The sequence below is a fragment of the Kogia breviceps genome, chromosome 1 (assembly GCF_026419965.1).
Source record: "Kogia breviceps isolate mKogBre1 chromosome 1, mKogBre1 haplotype 1, whole genome shotgun sequence".
Taxonomy (NCBI): Eukaryota; Metazoa; Chordata; class Mammalia; order Artiodactyla; family Physeteridae; genus Kogia; species Kogia breviceps.
The window spans coordinates 157,826,441-157,846,249 of NC_081310.1; the positions used below are offsets into that span (position 1 = coordinate 157,826,441).

At 47.4% G+C, this 19,809-nt stretch overlaps 1 protein-coding gene across 2 annotated transcripts in view; it reads left to right on the forward strand.

Moving 5' to 3' along the window:
* Positions 1 to 1,207: 1,207 nt before the first annotated feature.
* SLC1A7 (solute carrier family 1 member 7) overlaps positions 1,208 to 19,809 on the forward strand; it is a 54,065-nt gene continuing 35,463 nt past the window's right edge. Inside the window, exons 1-2 of one of the 2 annotated variants that reach the window (XM_067007473.1) lie at positions 1,208 to 1,464; positions 15,540 to 15,619. In XM_067007473.1, coding sequence (XP_066863574.1) covers positions 15,576 to 15,619 — 44 coding nt within the window. In that variant the 5' untranslated portion in view covers positions 1,208 to 1,464; positions 15,540 to 15,575. Of the gene's footprint in view, positions 1,465 to 9,140; positions 9,276 to 15,539; positions 15,620 to 19,809 lie in introns of those variants that run through there. The other variant, XM_059038196.2, reaches the window with a different exon arrangement.

Sequence of the window (19,809 nt, forward strand, 5' to 3'; positions counted from 1 at the left end):
CAGTTAATGTTTATAGTGGCATTATTCATGATAGTCAAAAACTGGAAAAAACACAAATGTCTATCTACAGTATATGATAAATATATAATATCCAGGGAATTCCCTGGTGGTCCAGTGGTTAGGACTCGGCAACCTCACTGCATGGCCTGGGTTTAGTCCCTGGTCGGGGAACTAAGGTCCCACAAGCCGCTCAGCACAGCACCCCCCCAAAAAAAAAAATATATATATATATGTATATTCCATTCATACCATGGAATATTACATAACATAGAAAAAAGAAATTATAGCTACACTCGATGACACTGAATCTCTAGAGCATGATGTAAAGTGGAGAAAAAATTCAATGGCATCAATTTACATAAGTTCAAAAATAGGCAAAACTAATACATTCAAATCTATAAGGAAAAGCAGTAGAACGATAAAACACAAAGTTTGGGAGACTTGGTTACTTTGGGAAGAGAAGGGAGACAAAAAATAAAATTCCTCTTTTAAATATTCAGCACATGAGATGGTTAAGACTTACGTTCTTAATTATGGCATCCTTAGATTTTACTGATCAGAGCTTGGGGCCTAGGGAAGCACAACAGCCTTCTGCTAGAGCGAACTTGCCCCTTCATAAGAGTTTGGGGCCAAGGAGCTGAGCCAGCCTTACTGACCCCAACAGGAGCCAACCCCTGACCTTGACCTCTTGACTCAAGCTAACAGCTAAAAATTCTAAACACCATTGCCCATATTGTCTTCCTCAAGTGCCACATCACAATCATTCAATCAATCAATGCATTAAAGAGTCCTGGACTTAATGAGAAAAGATAAGATTTAATTACAACTCAGAACCAGCTCACTTCTGCCCTTTTGTAGTCTTTTGAACACATACTCTCTTTGGAAGAACAGAAAAGTTTCATACTCCCCAGAGATTATGTTGTGGACCTTCCAGGGGAACATTCTCTCTCCCCTAGCATTTTGGGAATTTTCTTGGCCAATGGGATTAGGTAGAAACAGTACCACCAGCCAAGAAGTTTTTGTTGAGCTTTATTCTGTGGCTCATGGAGTAAAAGAAAAGGGGATTTGTGTTTATTTTCCAAAATGAAATTGTGGTATTGGGCATGCTTTTGAAAGCCAAACCTCCTTCAGAAGTTGCGCCATGCCCCTCAAGGGACTGTGCCGCACCCCTTCCTCCCAGAGAGGAGAATCACTTGATCAGATGACCAGTCTGCAGTTGTGCCCAGCTCTAGTATCTGGTCTGGCTGTCTGAGAAGGCCCAGGAGGGCAGGTTTGTGAACTGCTTCCCTGAACTCCTCATCGCTGCTCCCATGAAGTCTCATCTCTGGCCTGGAGATTCTCTATGATCACTGCAGACCCCTCTTTGGCCACGCTGTGACTGAAGGAGTCCACTGGCCAGCCACCTGAGCCATTTCCTCTCGTAGGACCAGCCCCCGGCTCTATGAAGGGGAAATCCAAACACAGGTATGTGTGATGATGTGGAGAGACCTGTTTATAGTGGACTTTCCTGGTGGCCAGTTCTCAGCAGGATTTTCCCTAGTGTTGCCCAAATAAGAGTTTTCAGTGGTCACCACCCACCTCTACCTCTGGGGTGGGGGTGGACTCTGAGAGGGAGAGGGTCTAGAAAAGATCGCTGAGGGCTGTAGCCCAGTGCCCTCCTCCCCTCACCCCTATCCCATTAGTTGCTTGAATCCCTTCTGCCATGTGCCCTCCAAGACATCTCCTAGCGCTTTTTTGTTTTCCTCTGGGAACAAGGAATTTACTACCTTCAGAGGTAGCCTATTCCATTCTTAGATATATATGGTTGTCAGGTTCTAAAATGCTGAGCAATCATGAAATGGGGATCTGGTGCGAAGGAGGGAAGGTTCAAGAGCTTTTGAATAAATTGCTCTTTTCAGTGTAAGTTTTCTTCATTGGGGTCTCTATACCTTGCAACCATTTACACCATTTACTGAGCAGTTAGTATGTGCCAAGCTCTATATTAATTATTATTCACGTAAGATTCTATTGAAACTTCCCCAAGCCTTATGAGTTATATATAATTAATATCCTCATTTCATAGATGAGGAAATACAGATTCAGAGCAGTGAGGCAACATGCCTAAAAAGTCACAAGGCTAGTTAATGGTGGGGCTGGGTTTACATTCAGGTCTGTCTGACACCAAAGCCCTCTTCCCCACCACTGTGTTTACCTGTCTCACAGCCCCATTGCAGCCTCATGAAGCAAGGAGTCATCTTTGAGTTGAGAAAGCTAAGGCTCTGGGAGGTCAAATGACTTCCCCGGAAGCATTCCTCAATACTGGAACAGGAACCTAAATCTTTGCCCTTCCCCTGACTTGTTCACCCTTTGTCCTGAGCCTCTGTGCATTGGCCTACTCTCACCGCAGCTTTCATCAGAAACTAAGGCTGAATCCATTCCCTGTTCAATTTCTTAATCTGATTCCCTAACATCTGTGGTCCCAACTCCCCAAGTCTTTCCCCAGTCACTGACCACTGTGGCTCTGTAGACAGCTGTCCTGTGTCCCCCGCCCTGCCTCTCCCATTCAGCAACCACTGACCTCAGCACCTTCCCAAAGGAAAAGAGCATCTGACCGCCAGAGGCAGCGGTAGCAAGAGCCTGGACACAGGTTGTACAGAAATCAGTGGGCAGGGGGAGGGGAGGGGGCTTGTCCCAGAAGAGGGTCCATACAGTTACTGCCATGCAAGGTAGGAGGTGGAAGCAAAGTCTAGACCATAAAGGAGACAGACACTGCAAAATTAACAGCCAACAGCAGAACGATTCTCTGAGGAGTGTTTCCAGGTTAAGGGAAGACAGAAGAGTAGGGAAAGGAAGACCCCAATTCTGTTCCTGACCTGACACCTAGTTTCCAGTGACCTTGCCCAGGTTCCTTTCTCTCTTTGGGCCTCAGAGAATGTTCCAGAATGTCTAGAGCTCCCTGTGGTCTTTGAGCCTAGGTGTTGAATGCTGTTTCACTAGGTTGGTGGCCTTGTGGGCCCAAACAAGCGAGAAGCAGTGGGCTGAGGAGTAAGAAATCACCTGGACGAGATGGTAGCCTGCAGTCTGTTCTGAGCCCGCCGTGGGTGGGGCCCCAGGTGTCTGCTGCCATAAAGGGGAGAGGTAGGCGTCAGAGAAGTCAGAGCAATGACGAAAGTTGAGCAGCTGATCCTAAGTTCTGGAGCAGCCTTATGAGGGATAAGATGTTAGGCATTTTATACAAGAAAGAAAAGAAAGCCAAGAGCTGAATGACTAGGATAATGTACTACTTTGCTATGTCTATTCAGTCCACTTTTCTAATTGCTACCACATACATACATCTACAAGGTTTCCATGAAAGTAGCAATTTTAAACAATGTGACCCTGCCCCCTGCCCCTACTAACCACAGATGATTGGTCCAAGCTGGGTCAATCAGAACCTTCCCTGGGAATTTTGGACTTGGAGTGAAAGGGAGCTCTGGTAGCGATGTTTCCTCCACCTGGACCAGAACAGTAGTGGAAATGCTCCATTTTCTCCATTAGAGAAAGAATAATGTAGCACAAATATCACCACCAAAACATAAGCCCTATGAGAGCAGAGATTGTTGACTATTTCTGTTCATTGCCGTATCCCTAGAATATGCCTGGAACATAGTAATAATGATAATAATAGGAACATATATATAGTGCTTATTATGATCAGACAACTGTCCTAAGTGTTTCACACATGTAATTCATTTAATCCACATAACAACCCTATAAGATAGAATAATATTATCACCATATTCCATATGGGAAAACTGAGACACAGGGTAACTTGCCTAAAGTCACACAGATCATTGGTCTAGGAACCGGTATTCAAACACCAGTCATGCGGTTCCAGAGTCTGTGCCCTTAATCACCATCCTACACCAGGTGTCAGTAAACCTGTGTTGAAGGAAGAATGAATGAATGGATCAGACAGGCAGAAAGGAGAGCGGGTGAGAGAGAGAATTCTGTAACAATTGAGCACCTAGTTCAGAAGGTCTCTGCAGCTCAGTTCTACTCTTGCCCTTGGCTTCTTGAAAGCCTCACCAGCCAGTCTTGTAAACAGGACTGGTTTCATGGGCATCAGAAGGGCCCCCATGCTTGGTTTAATGCTCTGCTATCACCACCTCTAAGTTCTTTTTTTTTCTCTTACTGTTATTGTTTGTTATTTTTTATTTTTTTATGTCAGGACATATATTCTCCTTGTTATCGTAACATTTTAATCGCATTACAAATTGATGAGTGTTGTTTTCCGTGAAGAAAACTCTACTGAAGCACGTTTAAGTGTGCGTGCTTGAACGAGTCCCAAATTTATGTAGGTGTGGCTAGCAGTCCATTTATTTGATTCAATGGCTCAAGTGATGACAATATTGGTTTGGCACCAGCTGTCCTTGTCAAAGTCCACATACACCAGATGACCAGAAACTCTTTTCAAGGACTGCAATAGTTAATTTTATGTGTCAACTTGACTGGATCAGCAGATACCCAGATATCTGGTTAAGCATTATTTCTGAGTGTGTCTGTGAGAGTGCTTCTGGCTGAAATTAGTATTTGGATCAGCAGACAGAGGAAAGTAGATGGCCTTCCCCAGTGAGGGTGGGCCTCCTCCAATCTGTTGAGGGCTGGGATAGAACAAAAGGACAGAGGAAGGAGGAATTTGCCCCTTTTTTCTGCCTTATCGCTTGAGCTGGGACATCTCATCTCAGAGAACTGAATTTTAAACTTTAGTTTTCATTAATTTCATTTTAAGTAGTGCTACTGTATTGGACTGAACAGATCCAGAAATTGTGCCCTTGCCCTTACCTCAACACTTGACTGCATTCAGCAGTGCCTACGGAGGGGCTGAATCGCTCACTGGCTCCCTCTGGTGCGAGGCTCTGGCAGAGCCTGACACATAATAGGTGCTCAACAAAGAGCAACTGAGTGGGTTCGTGGTGCTCGAGGCCATTTCTATAGATGAAGAATCTAGGCAGGGGGCTGGAAATGGAAGAAGGAAGGCGACTGTCACAGGCATGTCACTTTATCCCATCCTCTAAGGCAAACACAGGAAGGGACCAGCCTCAGCTGAGGTCGGACAGCCCCTCGGTGACTAACGCTCACAGGAATCCACACCCAGCTGGGTTAGTTGTCCACAGAAAACCTTCCGAGAAGGGCCCAGCCTACAATGAGCTGCGAGACGTGTCAGGGAGGAGATGAAGGCGCCTCTGGTATGTCTCTGAAAAACAGCCAACAAACCCAGAGCTGTCAACACCATAAACCCAGCTGGGAGCTCAGAGAGTTCAACCTAAACTCACTTTGATACATGGTGGAAGGAGTGAGGCCCCAGGCCTGCTGGCCGCTCCAGCCCACTGGGTTGAGGGTTCCCAGAAGCAGCTCTTGCATCTCCAGCCCGGGCCCCTCTTTGGAACAAGCTCTCCTCTTGCCTCCCCATCGACCAGCGCCTGCCCCCCACCCCCAGGTTAACTCCTGGCTCGTTCGGGTCTCTGACTAAATGACCCCTCCTCCAAGAAGCCTTCCTCGACCCACCTTCCTGGGCTGAGTTGGCCCCTCTGCTGGCCCTGGAGAATCATTAATAATTAGCAAATAAACTGACCCTGCAGCTGTCTACCGCGGCACATCCTGCACAGGGTTGCCGTGGTGAGAAACAGCCCGACTGCAAACTCACTCCTGCAGAGTGAGGCAGCTCTTGTGATTTGGGGCTCTTTTTTGACAACACTGTTCATCTTCTCTGCCCATAACATCTTAATCAGTGCAGCTCAAATCTCCCAAGAAGCATCTCCCGGGCTACCTGCTGCCCATTCGTTTCAGCTGCTCTGGAGGGCAACTCCTTGCCCCTTGGGGCTCCCAGACTCCCCTCTAACTTTGAGGATGACTCATCAAGATGTTTCCAAATACCACGATAACAGAGACAATATTATTCTCACAGATTTTTACTTCCTTGTCAGAGCCACTTAAAAGGGAACTGGGGGAAGTTTCCTGGTGGCCTAACGGTTAGGATTCCGGGCTTTCACTGCTGTGGCCCAGGTTCAATCCCCGGTCGGGGAACCGAGATCCCACAAGCCGCGTGGTGTGGCCAAAAAACAAAAGGGTGGGGTTGGGGGGGACTGGGGTTAATCCCTGGTGGTGACTGAGGAACGGCCTGAGTTAGTGGGAGGGGAGGGAGGGGGTGTGTATCTGGGGAGGTCAGCAAGGTTTCAGGGAAGATGGGACATTTGACCTGTGACTTTAGAGACAAAGACCTTCCAGGCAGAGGAAATAGCATGCGCATAGGTGTGGAGGCCTGAGAGAGGATGCAGGGTATTATAGGAACTCAAGGTATGATGCTGAGCAGCAGCAGGTGGTGTGCTGGAGAGGTGAGCAAAGCTCCTGAGGACCTCAGAACCAGGGACTTCATCCTGGAGGCAGCAGTGTTCCAATGTGTATTCCCCAAACACTAGACCCATGGAACTCTCAGCTCCAGAAGAGGTCTGGGTTTCTGTGTCCCCCACGTGGAGACTTCCTCCGACATATGTGAGTTTTGTAAAGGTTTTGCTAAAACGAATAGTAACTACCTGTGAGTGTCTGCAAGGCACCAGGCAGGCATCACCAAATTTGACCCACCTCACAACCCTATGAACTAGGTCCTGTTGTATTCTTCCTATTTTATAGAGAGGTTAAGAAATTTTATAGGGGGGTAAAGGTCACACAGCTGGTAAGTGTTAGAGCTAAGATATGAACTTGAGCAGTCTGATTTTGAGCTTCCTGGAGTAAAGAATGGGCTTAACTTTGTTTCATTCAACTTTTCCTGATTTGTTTTTAATTATGGAAAAAATTTTGCACATCTAGTAACATTGCAAGACAATTGATTCTGTGGGCAATGGGGAGTTATTACAGGGTTCTTATCCAGGAGCTTTCTATTTGATTTGCAAATATCCTTAGTATGCTGTTATCAGTCACTTACACTTTAGTGTGAATTAGTCCTTTCCTAGAGCACCTCAATAGTCTTGCTATCTCCCCAGTACCCAGGAGGGATGACATGAGAAGGTGCTATAAGAACATTTGCTTGAATGAATTGTAACTTCCCCTGTTGAAGACAGTGGGAGCAACAGAAGGAAAGGCCTGGAGCCTGGGAGGTGGTCGTGTCAGAGTGTGAGGGACATGAGGCAGGCAGGGACAGTTGTGAAGGCACCATGGGATCCAGAGTCTTGGAATTGAAATGCAAAAGCCAAACTCACCTACTTCACGGCTAAAGGCCAAGCCTGAACATTGATCGAAACGCAAATCCAAATATCTACTCACAATGTTTTTCTCTTTTAGACAGCAGCTAATCCACCTGGTCAACCGGAAAATGAGGCATTTGTTGGAGTTGAAGGTGCATCGGTAGATTCTTGCTTTTAAGAGTCAGAGTTGGAGGGGAAAAAAATCACTCTCAGAGCCTATATCCATCCCCACACCCACAAAGCTACTGGCAAAGAGCAGGGGATTTGGAAGGTTGACTCGTTGAATCAAGGGATCCTTAGAAAGCACCTAGGCTATTTCTCTCATTCTAAGGAGGGCAAGACTGAGGTCCAGAGAGGGCAAGGTCACAGAGCTGGTTGAGACCAGAATCTGAGGGTCCCCTCCCAGTCCGGGGCTCTGCCCATGGCTTCAGGGCCTGCACTGCAGTCCCCTCCACCAAGACCACCGGCACTTCCTTGGCCCTGTCCCCTTTGTCAGGGGAGGCAGCCTTGTGCACACACCACCCACCACAGACCCGCAGACAGACCTGCCTGCTGTCATCTGACTGCCCCTAATGAGATTACAGACTCCTGGTGAAATAGACGAGAGATAATTCCCTCTGGCTTTAAAGGTCAGGCCAGGCCACAAGAAATAGCAAAAAACAAAACAAAACAAAACAAATGAACACCCCCCCAAAAAAAACAAACAAACAAAAAAACACCTTTATCTAAAGACGCTGAATATAGATGGTGACCCTAACAGCCATTTCCCTGCTTGGCATGTCGCAGTTCATTCCTGCTTTCACAAATGTTCTCTGGATGGAATGTTGCACCAGCCCTAACAAAGTAGATGCTATTATGATGTCTGCTTGGTTGGGGAAACTGAGGCAGTGTGCTCTTAAATGGCTGGTCCAGGATCACACAGCTAGTAAGTGGCAGAGCTGGGACTTGAACGTAGGTCCCTTGGGCACTGTCGTCTCTAAAAATAATAAGCCCTGAGAACCTACAGGGTTCCCAGCTTTAGGCTTAAAGCAGCCCTGAAGGACATACCTCACAACGGGTAACACAGCCCAAGTTTGAACTCGGGTCCACTGGACTCAAATCCTACATTCCCCACAATATTGGAAAGCACCTTTGAACCCATCCACCTGTACAAATGGTGGGAACCAAACAACGTAGGTCTGATTTCCACTCTGCTACTTGCTAGCTCTGGCCAGAGTCCCTTGGCCAAGGGACTCTGGCTCCTGGGAAGGTTGGAACCCTGGGGTTGCTGGGATGATTCCCAATGGTTCACACAGGTAACGCAACTGGAACAGGACTCCCACACAACCTGCTCGTTTCCCGACCTCTCTTTGCCTCAATTTCCTCATCTGTAAAATGATACTTATAGTACTTACTTCTTGGGTTTAGTGTTAGGATTAAATGTGCTAATACAAGTAATGTGTGTCTAGAACAGCATGTGGTGTACGATAAATGCTTAATGCTGACGATTGCTAGCATTGCTAATTATTTATTATTGCTAGTGTATTGTTATTTATTATTGCCAGGTATTGCCTTGCCTTCAAGGCTTTCTGGAATGAAGTGGAGGTAAAAATCAAACCAACCAAACAAATGTTTCTCTTCTTCCTCCCACCAGTCCCCCGTCCCCTCCCCTTTCTAAAAGGAGCACTTGGCTTTGAGGTCTGACCCCCCAACCACGTGGCCTGCTCTAATTTCCCAGGCTCTAATCTGCTCCCGGCTCCTAATGATGCAGCTGGTAATAGGATTGTGGCCTCCCTCTGGGGCAACCACGCGGGCCATGGCCGTGGGGCTGGCAACCAGCGCTTAGCAACCCTGACCACCTGCTGGCTGAGGAGCCAGAGCCCCCAGCCAGGACCCTGTGCCCGGGCTGGCCTCCCGTGCATGGAATGCTGCTGTGCCCCGGGCCAGCAGGCTGGGCTCACCATGGTGCTGGGTGCCATCCTGGCACGAGGGCGGGATGTGTGCAGGCGGAATGGACTGCTCATCCTGTCTGTGCTCTCTGTCACCGTGGGCTGCCTCCTCGGCTTCTTCCTGAGGACCCGGCACCTCTCACCACAGGTCAGCCATGCGGGGCATCACGGGTCCCCATCTCGGAGGGCTGGGTGGGTCTGAGGAACCTGGGAGTCACATTCCCACTCCGTGGTTCCCTGATGACATGACAGTGGGTCACTGCCTCTCTGGGTCCCAGTTTTCTCCTCTGTAAAGTGGGTGTGATAAACGCATTGCAGGACTAGAGTGAGAGAGGAAGTGGCTTCACACCAGCATCTCCAGGTGAAAGAGAGGTAAGGATGCCTCGTTGAGGCATCCTTAAGAGCTGTAGGGGAGGGAAGAATGGGATCCTATAAGCATGCAAAGCAGGCATCAGAGAATACCTCCTAAAGCAGCTCATGGGCAGAGAGCTGGAATGGGCATTCTAGGCAGAGGTAACAGCAGAAGCAAGGCAAAGGAGCATGAAAGGTTTGCGGGGGGCTTGGGGGGTGGCAAGTGGAGCAAGCTGTTCACAGCAGCTGGAACGTACGCTGTGAGGCAGGGGCTAGAGCACAGGGGCTATCAGGCCTCTAGATCCCACCACCGAGCACGGGCTTGGGGCAACCATGAGAAGCTTTGAGCAGTGATATGGTCATACCTGAGCTTGGAGACATCCCTCTGGTGCTGAGTGGAGGGTGGGGTAGTGGCGGGACTGGCAGGGGGCCAGGTGAGGGGTGAGACGTGACAATGGAGATGAACAGGGCAGATCTGAGAACTGTTTCCCTAAGAGGTAGCTTCAGGCTGCGGGGGCTGATTGGATGTGGGGTTTGGGGGGACGGGGAGGCAATGCAGGCCCCCAGGGTTCTGGCCTGCAAGGGTGACGATGCCTTGCCTGGGGAAGGGCCCTCTTCTCACTCAGCGCTCATCTCCTGCGGGAGATGGAGGGACACTCATGCTGTCGAAGGCAAAACTTTTCTAACACTGTTAAACGGTAAGGAGGACTTTATTCAGGACCACTGTGATAGGTGTTAAGACTATGGCGACAGGGGGCAGTGATCAGGAGCAACCCAAATACAGCAACTGCAGCTGGGGATATACAGCCAATGAGCATAGTGAGGAGGTCAGTGACTAGACAAGCACTAAGAGGAGACATCAAGGATAGGGGAAGGGGAGTCTTGCTAAACCCACTAACAAGATCTTTGTTGAAGGCGGAGTTGGGGGGATTCTCGCTAAATTGACTTAGCAGGGTTTTTGCTACAAGTGGGTGAAGCAGGACAAAGAAAGGATGAGGCTTAGTTGAAAAGAGGGCTCAGAATGGCCGGTCTAAAGTTTGGTCAAGGAGAGTTTTTGTCTGTGGGCTCCTGGAAGATTCCTTATTTCAGAATATTCCTCTTCCTGCAGTTCAGTGATATCTAATATGTTCTCTACAAGTGGGGCTCAAGGTATCAGATTTCATCTTCCATTAAAAGGAAAACACGCCTCTCTGGGAATCGAGCACGGTATTATTATAGTTACACTGTTAAGCTGCTGTCAGTTATTTAGGGAGAAGCATAGACTCTGGAGTCAGAGGAACCCTGAACTTGGACTCTACTGGTGAATGGCTGTGTGGCCCTAGGCCAACTCCTGTCTGCTTTCTGGGGCTCAGTTTCGTTATCTGTAAAATGGAGGAGGGTGGGACTATATGTCTGCTAGAATTGCTGTGAGGAGTAAACAAGGATTCGTCAGTGCCTGGATACAGCAGGTGCTTAGTGAGTGTTATTTTACTCCTCCCTCCCTTACCCACATGTCCAAGTCCTACCTACGTCAAGAACTGCCTCATAGATCCCGTATCTTATGAAAATTCTTCCAGACCTGCCCTCATCTGCCCACTCTCCTCCCACACTCACCCCGTGCTCATCCCTCCACTGGAACCCAGCTGCTGGAGGTCTTGCTTCAGAGCTGTTTGTTCAGAGTCTATTTCTCCCATCAGCCTTTGACTTGCTGACTGTCACATGGGCTTTCTTGAACGAAAAGGTGAGCCTAGCTCAGTGTCAAGGAGAGAACCCTCAACTAATGCCTGAATTAAATTGGCAATGCCACAAACAATTTGCAAGCCACTTTCTTTAATTTTCCTCAGCAACTAAAATATATTTCTTGCAGGAAGATTATTTTGTGAAAACAAATTGGAATGCCTATTCTTAAAAGCCAAACTCATCTGGCGCCTCCTTTGCCAAAGCTGCCTTCCCCATCTGTTTGGAAGTGCTAACGTGTTCTGGTCTGGATTAACCTGCCAGATAAATTGAAGGAAGGATGTGGAGTCTTAGAACAATTATTTGGCAGGAATTGGCTTTCTCAGCATCTTATTTTGAAATCCAGGAGTTGTTTATTTGATCTCTGCCTGTGACTCAGAAACCAAACCCTTCTTATTTTGTAAGCTTATGCAACAAGGCAAAAATCATAAACAATATGCAAAATGGTAGAATGTCCTATTTGTGAAAAGAACTTACAAAATCACAAGATTTATCTTTGGAAATGAGTATCTCATTTAAAAATATAGATCATTTTGAGAGTTCCAGTTAAAGCGTGATAAATTCATAATTGCACCTATTTTTCTTTCCTTCTTGAGATACCACTAAAAATGTAGTAATGGAATTGTTTAAAAATATAAACTCCCAAGAACAAAGACAATACAAACGAGACAACTGAGAAAAGAAGTCAAGGAATTACAATAATTCCTGGATGGGAAGTGGATAGAGTTGAATGATCTCATTTAGCAGAGCACAGAAAGCTGAAATCTTGTGTCTGTAGAAGCAGAATGACAGCAGATACCACCTGAGTTTGTCTTGGAGAACTCCAGAAGGGCTCTGGGCCTGAAAGTGCAAGGCACTGCAGGAGGCAAGGGTTAAGCATGCAGCTGACATCAGGGACATTGGTTAGAATGTTGTAACTGGAGCAGTTCGACCCCTAGATCCCTTACAGTTCATGTAATCAGGGGACCCCTCATCCACTATCTCTATCCCCCTGCCTGTCCCAAGGAACCAGAGAAGCTTGACTTAGGGATGTTAGGCCCACCTGTAAATGTTGGGGGAGGGGAGGTGGTGAGGCACATGCTTCAGGTGAATTAGTGGACATCTGCATCTTGAGCGTGGGGTCCCCATAAGACTGCTGTCAGCTGGGCTTAGGCACAGCCCCATCCCCCCACCTCCCACCCCACACACAGCCAGAGGCAGGAAGGGACTTCTCTCACTGAAGCCTCAGAGGAAAGATCTCCAAATTCTGCTGTGAAGGGGAATCCTCCCCATCCCACCCTCCCCCCAGTGAAAAAGCTACATCTTCACCTGTTAGCCTTCCTTGAGGAGCCATCAGTTGACAAGTTCCACTCATGCACACAGAAGTTTAGTGTGTCACACTTATACACAAGCAGAAGCCCAAGTCAAAGCTGCTAATATGGGAGACAGAGACCAAACAAACAGAACAGTAGGTCTCTAATGAAGCAAAGGTAATGCAGGGAGTAGAAGAAAACTTTTAAAACCTTTCCTCAAGTTCTTTGAAGATATGAGAGAAGGTACAGTGACCATAAAATAGAACAGGGTGCAAAAGGAAGAAAGGATTCGAGAACAAGAAAGAACTTTGGGAAATTAAAAATAGATGAGCCAAGATAAAAATATCAATAGCTGGGATAAAGCTGCAGAAATCTCCCAGAAAGTAAAACAAAATGAGCTAAAAATAGAAAAATATAAGAAAATTAGAATGTCTAACATTCAACTTACTAATAAGAGTTTTAAAGAGCGCTAACAGAAAAAAATGGAGAGAAAAATTTCACAGAGAAAACAAGAACATTTCTCTGAAGTAAAAGGTATGCACAGCACTATGAATTTTTTAAAAAGAGAGGAGAAAATCTCATACCATGGTACGTCATCATGAAAAGTACAGGAAAACTGGAGATAAATAGGTGATCCTTAAATGGTTCTGAGGGAATAAACTGGGTCTAATGTAAAGAATAGGAAGTAAGAATGGCCCCCAACATCTTAAGCAACGCTGGAATCTAGAAGATAAAACGGAAACACCTTTGAAATTTGGAGGGGAAATTCTTTAAACTAAGAGTCTTATATATAGCCAATCTATCATCAGAGTTAAAGCTAGAATAAAAACATTTTTACTATGTAAGACTCGGAAGTTTCTCTCCCATTCATGCTTACTAGGAAGCTACCGAAGGAGATATTCCAGCAAAACAAAGAAGTAAGCCAAGAAGGCAAGGGATCCAGGAAAGAAGGGTTCTGACATGGGAAAAAGTCCCAGAATGACAGCGAAGAAGAGACCCATGACAACCACTGGGCCTAGAGAGCAATCTGTCCAACCTGGAACAAGAGGATGGAGAGCTCTTGCACTGAGGTCCCAGGGGCCTAGAAACGGACCTATGCGTTTGAGTATATAGAAAATACTATTGTTAGACATTTAAAAAGCAACGTTAAAGCACTTGGAAGAAATTAACGAGTGGCTCACAGAAAACAAGGTAAATGAAAAATCAGTCAATTCCTAACTTCAGGGGAAAACGGAAGGTTGTACAGAAAGGAGGCATGGTTGGCTCAACAGTGAGCAATATTTTGTGATCAAAATATTTTAAACCTTGACAATTAGTTTAAGCAAAAATTGATATAATGGTGAAATGGTAGGAGGAAAAAAGGAGTAGGAACTAAGTCCTCATCTGTCATGGCAGGGAAGTTAATAGATGTCAAAAAGATACACCTGGAAATAGCATTATAACCATATTATTTACAAATAACAATGCTAAAGGAAAAACAGCTAGAGGAGTTGGGGATGGTCACTCCTGGGAAGTTGGGGTTAAGGATAGAGATGGGTGAGGAACGGCTGCCTTTTTATCATTATAGTGCTCTCTAAATTAAAGAATATACACATGGATTAAAATTAATTCAAAAGACCTAGCCACGATGGGTAAATATTTAAAATTTGATTTTTCTGGCGTGTTGGAAATGGTAGTAGAAGGGGACTAGGAGGCCTGTTTTCCAGTCCTGCACTGTCACTAACTCACTCTGTAGGCAAATCACCTCCCTCTCCTGGCTCAGCTCCCTCATCTATAAAATGAGTTGTCAGCTGAACTAGGAGATCTGTAAAACCCCTTCTCAGCACCGACATTCTATAATTTGCAACTTTTCAAAGCATCAGGCCAGTAACCAAGGGTTATGTTTGGCTTTGTGTTAAAAAAAAAAAAAAGTTACAAGTACAAAAATTTAAGTCAGATGGTGTTTGAAAGTCCACGTACTGGCCTCACCCAGAAGCTTCCCCTCTGAGGAAAGTGGACTCAAGCTAGCATTGCCAGAAATAGCAAAATTGAACTAAGTTAAATGTAAAAATTTTAAAAGAGCACATCCAGTTAAATTTGAATTTCGGATAAACAAATAATTTTTGGTATAAATAAAGAACCAATATTTGTTGTTTATCCGAAATTCAAACTTAACTGGGCGTTGGGGTACCTTCCTCTTCTGCTGCTAGGTTCCAGTCATGTGACCGGTTACTCTGGCATCAGCTGACTGGGCAAGGACTTGGCGCACTAATCCAAGGGCCGTCAGATAGGCTGGAAGCAGCAGCCTATGAGGAAGTCCAACGCAGGAACTCTGCCCAGTAAGGGCTCTTTAATATTGAGAGTGGTGTCTCACCAACCAATCCGATTCTCTCTCTTTCAGCGTTTTAAATGTGAGCCCTGCTTCAAGGGTGGGGTAAGAATTTGCGAAAGTGTGAGCCGAGGGAACCCAGTACGGAAGGGAAACTGACTCAAAAATGCTGTTTATGAGTCAGTCTTTTCATAAAGTAGACTGACAATTCCTCCAGTGCAGGAACTGTGCCTAATTCACTCTTGGGTGCCCAGTACGATGCCTGCCAAAGTATGGGCTGAATGAATGTGGGAACAGTACGCAGCTCTGCCCTCTCGCCACTTATCATCTGTTACATGAGACCGATTTGTAGCAAGGCTAGGCAGGTGAATGGTGCAGAGGTGGGGGAGAGCTATTATCCACTGTGATTACTGACCATTTACTCTCATCCAGACCCTCTGCCAAGTGCTTTATGTGCATCTTCTCATTTAAGCCTCCCAGTGGCCCTGTGAAGTGGTTATTACCCTCATGTTACAAATGAGAAAAACTCAGAGAGGCCAAGGAACTTGCTTAAGGCCACAGCTACTTCTAGGGGTCCAAGGTTAGAATCCACGTCTGCTTGGCTCCAAAGCCAGTGTTTTCTTCATGGACTCTGCTGTCCATGGGCTAGACAGGAGAATACGGATGAAACGGTGCTTTGAAGATTGTAAAGCAACTGTGAAGTCTGTGCTACCTGCTATAACCCCAGTTCCTGCTGTGTTTTCAGGAAATTAGTTACTTCCAGTTTCCGGGAGAGCTCTTGATGAGGATGTTGAAGATGCTGATCCTACCACTGGTGGTCTCCAGGTGAGGGGCGGGTGTTTGGCTGGGAGGTCTCGGGTGGGGTTGCAGGAAGAGGATTCTGTACGGATTCTGTAGGTGTCCTTCTCCTGCTGTGGGTGGCTGGACTTTAGGCTCTGGGTGGTGTGACTCTGGGGGCTTCATGGGGCTTAGACTGTGGCACAGGCGCTGGAGTCTGGGTCATTCAGTGACACCAGTTGTTTCAGTCCCATTCAGTGGACATTTGAGTGACTTGAGTAAGTGATTTGGAGTCCTAGGACGTGACCTGACTCCAAGGTAGCTCAGGGCCAGGGAGTTCACGCACTCTTCTCAGGGAGAGGCTCTTTGTGGTGAATGCAGCAAGACATGGGGGGAAAGATGACCTTGGAGATGATCACGAGATGATATCCTGGCTCAACTGTGTGCTGTACTGGCTGTGGAATCTTGGACAGGTCAGACTTCTCTGAGCCTCTGTTTCCTCATCTGTAAAATGATAATAGTAACACCTACTCCAAAAGGTTGCTGCAAGGACTGTAGGAAGCTATCTATTTGCTAAACGTTCGGGGGCTGATCACAGGGTATGAGGGCAGACAGGTGGGAGATGAAGTTGGAGGATGGGTTCTTGCTTGATCATGAAAGACCTTGAATTCCAGGCTAAAGAATTCAGTCTTTACCCACTAGGGTGGGGCCACAGCAAATCCTTGGAGGTCACCTGGTCTCCACCACTGGTGTGCTGGTGACCTTGGACAAGCCCCTGGTCCTCTCTAGGTCTCAGATTTTCCAGATGTGTCATGAGTTGGCAGCTCCAGATGGCGTCTAAGAGTCCTTTGCTCTGAGACCATGGGTTTGGAATCCTCACTTCCCAGGGACAGGGTACAGATCTTAGGCCTTCTCAGCCTCCCTGCTGAGAACCCTAATCCTTTCCTTCTAGGGTGGTGGAGATAATGCTCCCCCAGCCCGGGAGGCCAGGTGATGGTGCTTTCTGCTGCCCCCAGGAGATCTTGTTAAGCTCAGTTCGGCTTTGTGCAGGCAGCAGTTGGGTCTCTCAGGACTCAGCCTTCAAGGCTCTGCTGAAAGGCTACCTCCCTCCAGAAGCTTTCCCTGACTCCTCAACCCACTTCTGTGGTTGTCTCCTCTTCATGCATCTTTTGAGTCATTCACTGAGCCAGGGAATCTGTCAAGGTCACCGGTAGGCTCCATATTGCTAGACCCAAAGGACACTCCGGGTTCTTGTTCTGCGTGACCTGTCCACAGCAGTTGATAAAGCAGTTGATCACTCCTTCCCTCTTGAAACACTCCTCCCTATGGCCTTACACTGTCCGGCTTTGTCTGCTCCCTGCCCCCCCAGCCAAGTTTTTCTCTCTCTCTACTCAACCTCTGAACGTTGTAGTTTCTCAGGCCTTTTCTCATCTGTCCTCACGGCTTTCACAAACCACCTACAAGTCCAGCCCTTCCGAATATAGATCTCCCTCCCCAACCTCTCCTCTGAGTGCCACTCAAACTGCCTACCTGACATTGCCACTTGATGTCTCACGAGGATTTCAATTTAGCATAACCAACTTGAGATTTTACCCGCAAACCAGTTCCTTCTCCTGTTTCCTGCTTGTCAGTAAGCGGCAGCTCCATCTACCCAGTTACTCAAGCCTCCGTATTTATTCTCTTCCCCCACCCCCAGCTGTTCCATCAGCGACTCCAGCTGATTCTTCCCGCCAACTAGAACCCAGCACCATCCCTGCCACAGGTGCAGACTCCACAGTGACCTCACTGGTCTCCTGGCTCTGGTTTTGGTTCCCCTCCCATCTGTTCTCCACCTGGTGGCCAGAATGATCTTGTGAAAAGCCAAGCGGGCCATGCCATTCATTCACCTAAAACCCTTCAGTGGCTCCCATGGCATTTAGAATAAACCCTTGCATCCTTAACGTAACCTTGGAGGCCCTGCAGGATCCTCCCTGCCTGTGCCCCACCTCATGTCATTCCTCATTCACTCCAGTCCCCTGACCTCTTAGTTTCCTAAGCAGACCAAACCCTTCCTCCGTCTCAGGGCCTCCACACATGCTGTCCCTTCTGCCTGGAGCATGCTTCCTCAATGCTTTACACGTCTTCCCCTTCCTCTTCCTTTAGATCTCAACTTCCATGTCACCTCCTTAGAAAGGCCCTCCCAACCTGTCCCCCTTCACCACCACCTTCACTCTCCCCCACCATGCCCACTTCCTTTTCCTGCACAGCACTTATTTTGTACTGTTATTCTATATGCATTCAATTGTTAACTTGTTTATCTTCCACTGGACTGTAAACTCTGTGCAGGCAGATACAATACTCTGTTAAGGTTCCACTCTGGCCTTCACACCATATGCCTGGCCCATCATAGGTGCTCATTAATAATTGCCAAGTGGATTAATGAATTCAGCAATCACGCACTGTGCTTTCTGGTACATGGCCCTGCCCTGGGAGACCGATGAGAAAATAAATAGTTACACGACAGCCAAGTAAGCGTGTCGATGAAGGAAGCACAGGACTCTTTTTTTGTTGTTTCCCTTTTTCCCAGTTGTATTGCAATACTGTTAGGCAGCTTGATCATCCTTTATTGTGTTTTTTGTTTGCTTATTTATTTATTTATGGCTGCGTTGGGTCCTCGTTGCTGGGCACAGGCTTTCTCTAGTTGTGGCGAGCGGGGGCTACTCTTCGTTGCGATGCGTGGGCTTCTCATTGCCGTGGCTTCTCTTGTTGCGGAGCACGGGCTCTAGGTGCGCGGGCTTCAGTAGTTGTGGCTTGCAGGCTCTAGAGTGCAAGGCTCGGTAGTTGTAGCGCATGGGCTTGGTTGCTCCGCGGCATGTGGGATCTTCCTGGCCCTGGGCTCAAACCTGTGTACCCTGCATTGGCAGGAGGATTCTTATCCACTGCACCGCCAGGGAAGTCCCAATCATCCTTCATTGTTGACCTTACTTACTGCCAGGGCATTGTCTCTTACTCAGAACTGAAATGCCTCCAAGGCAGAGGCCCTTGAGTAGACCCTGGAGTCAGACAGACCTGGGTTCCCATCCTGGCCCTGCCATTTCCTTGCCGTGTGATCTTGGGCAAGTTATTTAACTTAAAATCCTGAAGTCAGAGTCAAAGGCCTGGGTCCTAGACCTGCTTCTCCACAAATCACGTGATCTTGGGGCAGACACCCTCACCCTGAGTCTCAGTTTACCCAGGTTACCCAGTGACTTTGGGCCCATCCAGCTCTCTGGGTCCTGGCTCTCAAAGGTTTGGTCTCTCACCACCAGACTCAAGTGCTTTCTCTTGGCTGGACACGAAATGTGGTATTAACTTGAGAAAAGCCAGTGTGTGCTCATATGTTTCATTTGTTTATTATATAATTTTGGCTGGTTCAAAGCAACCATGTCACTGAAAAACGGAAGTGCTTTAAAACTTTCCTACTAAGGGAGAATTAAACCTTCTTTGGGGAAAATGACACATTTCTGACCTCCAAACCGCTCCATCCCTGAGCCCTCATTCCTTTAGCTTCTATAATCCATCCGTCCATCCATCCATCCATTCATTTCTCACAGTCCCCTGATCTCTTGCTACTGGCCAGCCCAGGGTGGGGCATCCCTATCCTCAAGGAGCAGCCACTCTGGTGTGGCAGTTGTCACTCCGGACAGAGCAGAGTCACCAAAGCTACTCTGGAAATTCAGATGTCAGGTCTCATGCTGGGCCTGCTGAACCAGAACTGCCAAAGGGCCCAAACAGGTTTGTTTTAAAAGCTCCACAAGTGTTCTAATGATTTGAAAAGAAACCCTGATGTCTTGGGATCAGGGCTTCTGGCTGGATAGCTAAAGAGCCTGGCATGAGCACTGCTGCTTTTCAGTCCCCAGGGCCCCCAGGCTGTACCCCACACTGGGAGAGAGAGGTTTCCTGCAGTGTAAATTGCTCCAGGGCAGTGGGAGGATACACATCAAGGCACATTTGCTTTAGTTCCAATAACCTGCAAGCCTGGGTCCCAAAGCCTGGACCCATGACTCTAAATGCTCCCACCTCTTCCAGTAGAACCTGCCACCCTTCCCTATGCCAAGCCTCTGGCATCAGGCTGGTCACCTCATTAGTCTCTAAGCATGCCACATACCACCTCTGCTCATGCTTGCTCCCCTCCCACGAACGCCCTCTTCTCTTAATTAGTTAAGTCCCCCTCTGTGTTCAAGACCTAGATCAAGTTTCTTCCGTGAAATCCTCCCAGC